At 34.1% G+C, this 10,565-nt stretch overlaps 1 protein-coding gene across 1 annotated transcript in view; it reads left to right on the top strand.

Moving 5' to 3' along the window:
* Nucleotides 1-3,610: 3,610 nt before the first annotated feature.
* The window catches only part of LOC145662505 (kanadaptin), a 36,236-nt gene continuing 29,281 nt past the window's right edge, over nucleotides 3,611-10,565 (top strand). Inside the window, exon 1 of the mRNA XM_081728155.1 lies at nucleotides 3,611-4,888. Within this exon, the coding sequence (XP_081584281.1) occupies nucleotides 3,943-4,888 (946 nt within the window). The 5' untranslated portion in view covers nucleotides 3,611-3,942. The remainder of the gene's footprint in view (nucleotides 4,889-10,565) is intronic.

The raw sequence follows: 10,565 nt of genomic DNA, 5'->3' as shown, positions 1-10,565 counted from the left end.
CTTCCTGTTATTCAACGCTAGTGATAGTTAACAAACTTCAGCCATTTTTAAAAACCAAGCAAAGTCTCTTCATTATTTTTATAATTCTGTTTTAAAATTACATGTAAATAGTTTCTTTTTTCAAATAAAGCTCTTTCAACTTCCAAGTTTAAATCGCTTGGCTTCAAACCCCAGCACCAAAATAAACATCCGTTGTGGCTAGCGTACGCATCTTTACCTTCAAAAGCCAAATTCCATTCCCCGCAACAAATAGCATACGCATCTTTGCCGTACAAAGCCAAGTTCCATTCCCGGTAGTAGCCTATATCTTTCAAATTGTTAATATAATCATTACAAGCAAAGTCTTGTAAGCATATACAACAATATAGCCTCGCTGCCAATAATTAATAATTGCCAATAATTCAGTTAATTCAAAAGCAACTCAACAATCAACGTACTACCATTATATATCTAATAACAGGGCATTTATCTCATCTTATATTTTTAATATTCAATTCATATAAATAAATAAAATTCCTTACCTTCAATAATAAATCCAACCGTTCCAATCAAATTACACCGTCTACAAACAACTTAGCACTTAAAACACAACATTAAAATCATGTAAGGCAATATACTTTATTTATAAATCAGTTTTTGCTTCTTATCCACAAAAGGAGGAGGGATTTATCTTCGCCCACGTATTTCATCCCACGTTCATGCAAACGAAATCAATATCTCTATGCTTATTATCCAAAACTTCCCTTTTTGCCCACGCAAAAGGAGGGAAGTCTGCTCCAATTAAAACAAGATGATACACATATCATTACTTCCTTTAATATTCTAATCGAACACACAAGTTACGTGACTCAAACCATATATTGCTTTCCGTGACTTTATTCATATCTTATATTCAGTTTCCGCTACAAAAGGGGAAAAAGAAATCATATCACACCCTCTTCCGCTCTAATTAAAATTATCATTACAGATTTTCAAAGTATCAAACTTTCTTCCGCTCCAATTAAAAATTATCGACTCACAAAATTAATCATTCTTGATAATTTTTTATCACTTCCGGGTCTAATCTCCCCCAGTGCTATTCAAGGGAACACACAGTGATAATTTCCAGTATATACTATACGTTTTAATATGGGAATTAAAGTCTTATCAAAACAGGACTTCCTGTATACATAATTACATCTAACTACTATTCGGCACTAATATCGGTCATTTTCGATCATTCATATATATCCCCTCTGCCCAGCTCCAAGTAATGGCGCTGAATTTAGATTTAAACGGCATCGAAAGTGTCACTGCTGTTCATTTCAGCGTCCCTGAAAACTATGGATTCGACAATAATATCGATTATTTTCCATCATTTTAATATATTTCCCCTCCCCCAATTTGCGGAGATGACTTAGAATTTAAACGGCTTACGAAGTGTCACTGTTCATCTCAGCGACCCCAAAAACTATGGATTCGGCACTAATATCTGTCATTATATATATCCCCTACCCCCAAGTTGCAGTGCTGGATTTGGATTTAAGCGACATCGAAAGTGTCACTGTTCATCGCAGCAACCCCGAAAACTATGAATTGGACACTAATATCGGTCATTTCCAATATATATCACCCTTCCTTCTTCCAAATGGAACCTTTAAAGTGAAATGATAAAAACTATCCCAGGCTCAAACCTCATCTATTTTAAAAATTTTATCGAGATAGATCTAGTGGTTCAAGAGTTGTTGTTACAAATACAGTCATTTTCATCTTATAGATAATTTGTCGCACTAGAAAACAGGTATTTGTTTACATACAAAATTTTGTACATAAAGTTTCTATAAAAGTCTATATTAGAATATTAAATAGTGATTATGTGTTTTACTGCGTGAATATTAGTGAAATTTACCTACTGCTATCTCTTTTAAGAAGTAATTTAGTTAAAATTAGCAAAATTTCACCAGATCAAAGAGTACATTAAGAACTCAGTTTCATTCCAGAGCCATATTTATTGCAACAGAAACGCTTCATGATGGTAGATGTGTATGCAACTGTAAAAGTTCTATAATTAATGCACAACCACGAAAAAACGACTAAAAAACACATAAAGGAAATGAGTGCACACTATTAATTTTCAAGAATAATTACAACAGTTTTACTTTTGAATGCTTCTTTTTGAAAAAAAAAAAAACGGTTTCATTACTAGTAAATATAACCTATAGCAAAGATTTTTGTTATTTTCCCAATTTTTTCAATTTTTCCAAAAAAAAACTTTTTTTACCAACAGGTTCAAAATTTTCGGAAATTTTACAACACTAGGCAAAACATGATCTGAATATTTGTATATCAATGTCAGTTTTCCTGGTTGTTCCTAACATTTTGTTTGACGAAAGGTTGTGTGACTACTAGGATACTAGGCTATCTTTTTCAGTTAAAATACCGTATATCGTATTTCACATTTCATTAAGTAAATTGACAATAGCTATTCAAGTAGATGCTAGCCCTTTGTACTCTAAAACAACAAAGGCGTAAGAAGAGATTTGATTCCTTGCTCATGAACATCTTAATTCTGTCTGAAAAATTGTGATCAGATTATTTAATAACAAATTTGTAAAAATAGTAAATAAATAAATAGAAAGGATAACATTAACCATAGTAATGAATAATGAGGCTTGTTTTGTGAAACTGGGGATTAATGAACAACTTATATTTTTAATTGCACACATGCTATTAAATGTATGTTATTACTCTTACAAAATGAAAGACAGTAAATACTACAAGCATATGCTACGACATTTAAAGAAATACTTTTGCATCTTCCCGAAACATGTTCATTGCCATTAGGAGCAGTCGAGAAATAAAATTACGCTGGAATTTGTTGCCTTCCAATAGGTTAATTTTTGGGACATTTTCCGTGGCAATTAAAACGAAATTTCTGTAGTTTTCTTAACTCCACGGGTAAACAAATAACTAATACGTACTCATACGCAACGCCAAATATTATATGGACCCATTTTTTTCTATGAATCAGTAATACATACAAAACTTTACATTTCCGAATGAAACTATATACGTTAAGGGGTCACTTCAAAAAAGTGGGGGCAACTGCCCCCTAATTGCAACCACTGATTGTGGAGAAGAAGAAGCTTTTATCGACCACTTTCAGCGTTTTTTTAATGCCTGTTTACCATCCGATATTAACCACAATCATTCACTCTTTTTATTACACCAGTTGCGTCTTCTTTCTCGCTCACAAGAAACACCTCTTTTTTTTATAATCTGTTACAATACTTCGTAGTGAACAAGTACAATATAAATGTGGTCAAAGTTTACAACAGTGGAATGTTTTCTGTATTCATAGCAGCGTATGATAAATAGTGATTTCATTATAGTTTGTGCTCCATCTGAAGTGACTGGTTCTATTGTGCGTTTTCATTTCTTCCCGGATTCATTCTTATTTTTTTTTTTTTTTTTTTTTTGTTATATGTAGATTTCTACCTTTTATCGATTGAACTGCTCATTGGATAGCTTCCTGGAACATCAAAGCAATGATAGAGAGCGAGAGTAAAAGACCGCTTGAAGATCATTCTCTGAGAGGCATAATTTTTATATTCGGAGTTCATACACTGCTTTATAAATATCATTAAGAGAAGAAGAAGAAGTATTCTAAAATCATAGTGTTGATGGAGGCTACTGTTGAATATTTAGGTTTGATAAACATTTTGTGAATGTTAAGTGTGAAAATATGTTTATTTATTCGAGAGTAATTTAGATTAAATCGTAGCAAGAGACGAAAAACGTATGTGGTGTTGTCATTAGTTGATAAAAGAATTGCATTTCTGTGTTAGTGATGATCGTTTGCGTGCTTATCATGTAAACAAATCGTAGGAACTTAAGAGTGCATTACAGTCGTATTCTTTCTTTTAAGTAATTAGTGTGATAAGTGTTTGAGAATTCTCAATTATGGAAGCCCAAGAAAATATTACATGTAGTGAAGTTAGTGCTGCGACCAAGGAAAACGATAGTGTTACGTTGGAGGATGATTCAAAAGTGAATGAACAGACAAAAAAGAATAGTGATACAGATGATAAACCTCGTAACATTTCGGAATCCGAAATAAATAGTTCAAATAAAGATGCCAGAAAGAAAGATATATTCAAAAAGCCATTGTTGATAGGTCCTAGACCTGGAAAACCAGGGAAGTTGCAAGTCATATCTCGAAATAAAGACGCAGATTCTAAAGAGACTGTGGAAAACAATGACACAGAATCCCTGGTGCCTGAAAAAGCTGAAAATTCAGAATCGAGTTCGGAAGTAAAATTACTAAAGAAGCCCTCTTCGAAATTTTCTCCAGCCGAGCATATGAAAGATGCGTCAGTTCCCTTGCCATACAAGGAACCTTCGTGGAGTGGGATTGCTAATAGTGAATACAGTTTTGAAGTTCTAAAGTCGGGGACAATTATAGACAAAATTAACTTGACCAATAAAGCATTTTATGTTTTCGGTAGACTGTCCACCTGCGATGTTCGATTGGAACATCCTTCAATTTCGCGTCATCATGTTGTGGTTCAATATTGTGCTAAAGAATCGAAAGACAAACCCTGTGGTTTTTATGTGTATGATTTATCTAGCACTCACGGAACATTCTTAAATAAAAATCAAATCAAACCTAATGTATTTGTGCGAATGAGGGTTGGTCATATGTTAAAGTTAGGAGCGAGTACAAGAATGTTCATTTTGCAAGGTCCAGAAGAGGACCAAGAAGAAGAATCAGAATTTACGGTTACAGAATTAAAAGCAAAAAGACAAGAGGCTGAGGAAAAATTCATGCAACTTGAATTAGAGGAGATGCAAGAAGGAATAAAGGAACAGAAGAAGGAAGAGGATAGTGGCATTGATTGGGGAATGGGTACGTAAAGTATTACTTACGTAATATTATCTGGTAATCGAGATGCACCAGTTTCGATAATGTCCCATCTTTGCAAGAAAATCAACATCAAGTTTATGTCTTTATAAGCAGAGAGATCTGAGAGTGCAAAAATGCAGCATAAGCGTCCCCATTGATTGTAAACCTTAAAATTTCGCTCAGTTTTGAACATACTCGTTCTGATTGCAAAGATTTTCTTCTTTTCTTGATTTGTGGTAAGAAAAAGGTTTTAATTTACCTTAATTTTTGAAAAATAATATTAAACGTTTTTAATGCTTGTAATGGCTTATTTCGGTGTTAAATAACCTCTTCTGTAACTAGAAGTCCATAAATTCACATTTTCTACTCATATTATCGTACTAAAATTAGTGAAGATTGAGAATATGGGCCTGAGTAGATATTATGTGACATCGTATTCTTTGGTGTAGGTAAGGAGGGCAGAACCGTTATGGTTATAAATACTGCAAAATGGATTATTATTGTGAAAAACATCTCTCCATCTATGTTAGATGGTAACTACAAACAATGTTTTTGGCTTAAGTTTAGAGTTGCCCCTCCAGTTTCAAACCTTAAAAAAAAAAAAAAAAAAAAGTTTCAAACCTTAAAAAAAAAAGTTAAAACATTAAATATTGTTAGGTAACGCTTGGTTATGTTAGTTTAGGTCAGGTTAAGTTACTTTAGGTTTGGTTTGATTAGTTTGGGTTAGGTTAGGTTGCCCGATAAGACTTGGTTGGACTTGAACAGTGACTGGAATCGGTTCTCGTTGAAGCTTCAATTATCACTTTGGGTTAAATTCCAAAGTTGGGCGTCCATTTCCACGAAAATTTAATGGATAATTTGTTCGTTTGTGTGCTTGATAATATATAAGAGTCTCGAAAAATCTGTTTATTTGTTATATATAAGCGGTTATAAACATGGGACTAGACGGCGAGCGGAGGGAACTACTTGGCGCAAGGTAACCGAACAGTTGCATTGTGGGAAGGTAACGAGCATTTTTGTTATCAACATGGCGAATGTACAAGGGCAATGAAGTAATAGTTTTAACATTTGTGAAGCAATACGTTGATAACGCTCAAAATCTTTTAAAAGTTTGTGAAGAGCACGGATTAATGAACCTAATAACAAATTGCAGAAAATGTGGAAAGGAGATAACAGCGAAAAAACGTGGCGAAAGCGGACGCCCAACTTCAGAATAAATGCCATCACTTTAACTCAGTAATCTGTTGTTCTAATAAAACTTTAATACATTCTCTTTATTCTTCTTACATAATTCTGTAAAACTCAACGCGGAAATATCACATTCAGCGCACCAATTCGCCATCCTATATGACTGCCGTGCTGCTGAATCATCAAAACCCCCCGCGTCTTGCAAATAGTACCCGCTTCTACATATCCTTTCTCGTATTAAACATAACTCTACTGCCAAATTTACACACATAACAACTCCAAATCATCATTTCTTACCTCATTTCTCCTGCAAATTTTCCTAATTTTTATATTAAAAGAAAAAAAAAAAAACGGAGGGGCACCTCTAATCTTAACCCATTTTTTTTTACCCGTTCAGGTTCAGGGCAGGGCTGACGATGCGTGCCTAGGGACCACGCGCGAAGCGACAGCGACTATGCGCATAAATGAAAACAAGTGTAGAAGAAACATAACCTAGCGTTTCCATTACATTAAAACTGCATTCTCTGTTAATGCTGACCACTTTCGATTTCACCAAACGTCATCGTGTAAAAGGATCAACATATAAAACTAACATAGACTTATAGGCTTACATCTTCGTGACTCTACATATATATTTTGATGAAAATAGATGGCTAGTTTATGAATTTACTACCGTAATAAGTTTTATAGTGTTTTAATCTTGTAATTTGTCATGTTTGGGCATGACTACAAAATAAATCTGATACTTCATAATGTCAAGAAATATTATGAAGTAGACATTTATGCTCCTGCAGGCTTCAGAATTATCGACTCACATTTATTTAAGAGTTAGAAATGAGTTCCAAATATATTTTGGTCAAAATCCTCTACAATATTTTTCTTAGGCCGTGTCCAAAAGATACAAGTGCACATTTGAAGTACCGGTATGCTTATTTCCGGAACTGACGTCACCTAGTATGCGTCAAAAGGTCCAAGTTCACAAGTCTGCGAGTTCATAATTCGTAGTGTGCGAGGATGTACACTATGTTAGTATACTTGTGTGCTTAACATGACGATCTCTGATAAAATAACCTAATAAAATTTTAAAAGCCATATTTTTAATATTTTTGTTGAGGTGAATTTTTTTGTGAGCTGATCTAATAATAATTTACTTGATATATATACAATTTAATGATATTACAAGTGAAATATAAAAATGTTACACAAATAAACCTATTTACGTTGTTCTCAGCATGCAAAGGGAAAGCAACCAAATAGTTAACTTTAATAATGCTATAACGGCATTTGTGTTTAAATATTACATGGTTTATGTAGTTTAATTGAGATAATTAGACCATCGGTAATACAGCTATTTGCACGTAAATGACAAATATTAATGCCGTATGAATTAAAATATTAAGCTCTAGTATAGAATATGAATACCTAGATTATTCATTTCTCTATAGCTACAGTTACAGCTGCAGCTGCGAATGTTAATTCGTAGGTTGATAGGCCTAATTTTCTAGTTTTGATTCTGAACAAATTCCATTCAAAGCTAACATATTTCCTTGCCCTTGTGAGATTAATATGCCAATTATCGTACATTTTGCATTTTTGACAGCTGCCCAAAAGTGAAATACAAATCAAAGATTTCCTTCCATACATTTATCAAAGATTTCACAAATTCCTCTTGGTAAGTTTTTACTTTGGCCGTTTCATTCATTTTTTTTTTTTTTTTTTTTTTTGATTCAGTGATTTGATCTTTCGGTACCGGTTTTGAGAACTTGCCTGTTAGCCCATGCATATAGGTTACTAGCTAGGTTGGTTCTTTTGTGTACCAAGGTTTAATATTTAATTCACATAGTATTGCTGAGCGAGCGTTAGCGAATGAAGGCGGGTTAGAGCTCCGCAGAGCATGTTTTCTGTCTTCGTTATGAATCGGTTCATTGAACCATTCATGGAATGGCCAAAGTAAAGACTTGCCTTCCTCTTAATTCATATAATCCTATTACTGATCCCACTATGAAACGATTGTGAACAAATAATTACGTCTGTATAGTTGAACAATGAGAGCGATTACATAAGACATACTGTGTTTTTTCATTAAACCGTCTCTTAATTTTCATAAAATTCTTATTATATTAGTAGTAGTTTTTAATGATTATTCTTGGACGAAGGGATTTGTTTCATGACTGAGTAACCAGTTTCGCAGTGGGAAGCATGTAGGAGAGACAGCGGGTGTATAACAAGAGAGAAATTTAGGGCACCGAAAGCGTAGTGAGTGCATACAATGTACAGGATTCCATTTAAGCAGGCTTATAAGATAAGATAGTAATCTTCAATTTTTTGTTATTTTTACTGTATTACTTTAATTAGGGAGGAATACAATAATCCACCTTGAGTATATGTGATCCTTATAAATTTGTATTTCATAATGACATAATAGCTATTTCCTGTAAATTTTTGTCCTCATGTTGTTCAACTCCACCACTTCTTTCCTTGTCATCCTTGCAAGTGTTAACTTTTGGTGTAGATTAAGAATATGGAGACACATCTAAGGAACTTCATTACTAGCGCAATATGGTAGAAATAGTACAATCAGTATATCTGTAACTGAAGCAATACAGTAGAAATACGAAAACTATGTGTCATTTATGTGTAATATCCCGTACAGGAAGCATTTATACGTAATATGAACTCTCTTCCAAAGTAGTTCTGAGCCATATTATTGTAAATAGCGCATCCCTCAGTACCTTCGGTGTCCTAACGCTCTTGCAAATTGCCTACTTTCGCTTGCAATAAAATTCCTAAGCTACTTCGCAACAGTGTCGTCAGTGCCCTAACCACCAACGCTACTGTTCTTCCGGGGAATTAATAAATAGAACATTGCCAGTAGTTTAGTGGTTTTTATGCTGTAATGAGTTTATTGTGCACATAAGACAACACACACACACATATATATTCACGAAGAAATTAAATGTCGACTAAAAGCAGGGAATTCGTGTTACTATTCGGTTCAAAATCTCTTGTCGTCGCGAATTCTGTCGAGGAATTTGAAGCTTAAAATATATAAAACGATAATCATGCCTGTTGTTCTGTATGGTTGCGAAACATGGTCGCTTACTCTGAGGGAAGAACATAGACTGAAAGTATTTGAGAACAGGATCCTGAGAAGAATATTCGGACCCAAGAGGAACGAGAATGGGGAATGGCGGAAGCTTCATAACGAGGAACTACATAGTTTATACGGTTTACCCAACATTGTTAGGGTCGTCAAGTCTAGGAGGCTTAGGTGGGCAGGTCATGTAGCTAGAATGGAAGAAAGTAGAAACGCTTTCAAAGTCTTGACTGGTAGACCCATAGGAAAACGACCATTAGGAAGACCTAGGCGCAGATGGGAGGATAATATTAAGATGGATCTCGCAGAGATAGGAATACAAAGTAGAAACTGGATCCAATTAGCTAAGGATAGAAGTCAGTGGAGAGCTTTTGAGAACGCGGTACTGAACCTCCGGGTTCCATAGGCCATAGAGTTAGTTAGTTTTATATATATATATATATATATATATATATATATATATAGGTATTGCATTTACGCTTCGCTCTTGTTAATCTGCGCGTGAAAGATCCGAAATGGCAAATATTTGCAGGTACGGCAAAGCTGAAGCTGTTGGCATACATGAAAGAGACTCTTAAGTCTGTACGATATATTTATATGTAATATAACTGGAAAATCATTCATCTAAAAAAAAAAAAAAAAAATTATAATAATAAAGTTTATTTTTTCTAGTACGCAAAATTCTCCTTTCTTTTGTTGTCAATGTTCCATGTTCTACCACTATGAGGCGTTGGAATCAGGTGCGGATCAAAAGTTAGTTTGACGAAGTGTGCACTATGTACTTTTGGACACCGCCTTAGTTTCAATTCCCCTTATTTCGTGGTAAAGTGATTTAAATATTGAAGACAAATATAACTTAATTGATTTTTATGTATTTATTTTAATCTTATTACATAAGTTATATTGAACATAGTAATTTATATACACACGCACACACACATACAGGGTGTCTCAAAAGTCCCCTGACATATGTAACTCTGTCACTGTCAGAGTTACAACAAAATGTAAGAGCGGAAACCGTCTCCAAATATGATGTTTTCAATCTAAAGTGAAGGAATTTTTGAAATCAAACGAGCCGTTTGGTCTATACGCTCTTTATGCGCCCAGTGTTAATGATAATGCTACTTTGCCAACCCACAACATAAGTGAATGAAGTTACTTTCTTTTATACTAACGTGTCGATGGCCAGCTCCCCTTTTAAACAGTAACTTCATTCACTTATGTTGTGGGTTGGCAATGTAGCATTTTCATTAGATACTGGTGTTTCCTTTATTCATGTATATAAATATACTAAATATATCAGTAGATCTTAATGGTTACTTTCAGAAATGGCTGGTTTGAACCAAGGTTTGAAGAAAAATGGTTTAAACCAACATAAGTAAATTTAAGAATAAA

The sequence above is a fragment of the Thermobia domestica genome, chromosome 10 (assembly GCF_964235325.1).
Source record: "Thermobia domestica chromosome 10, izTheDome1.hap1.1, whole genome shotgun sequence".
In the NCBI taxonomy this organism is placed as follows: domain Eukaryota; kingdom Metazoa; phylum Arthropoda; class Insecta; order Zygentoma; family Lepismatidae; genus Thermobia; species Thermobia domestica.
Note: the sequence above shows the minus strand (reverse complement) of the source record. Positions and strands in the feature narration are given on the sequence as shown.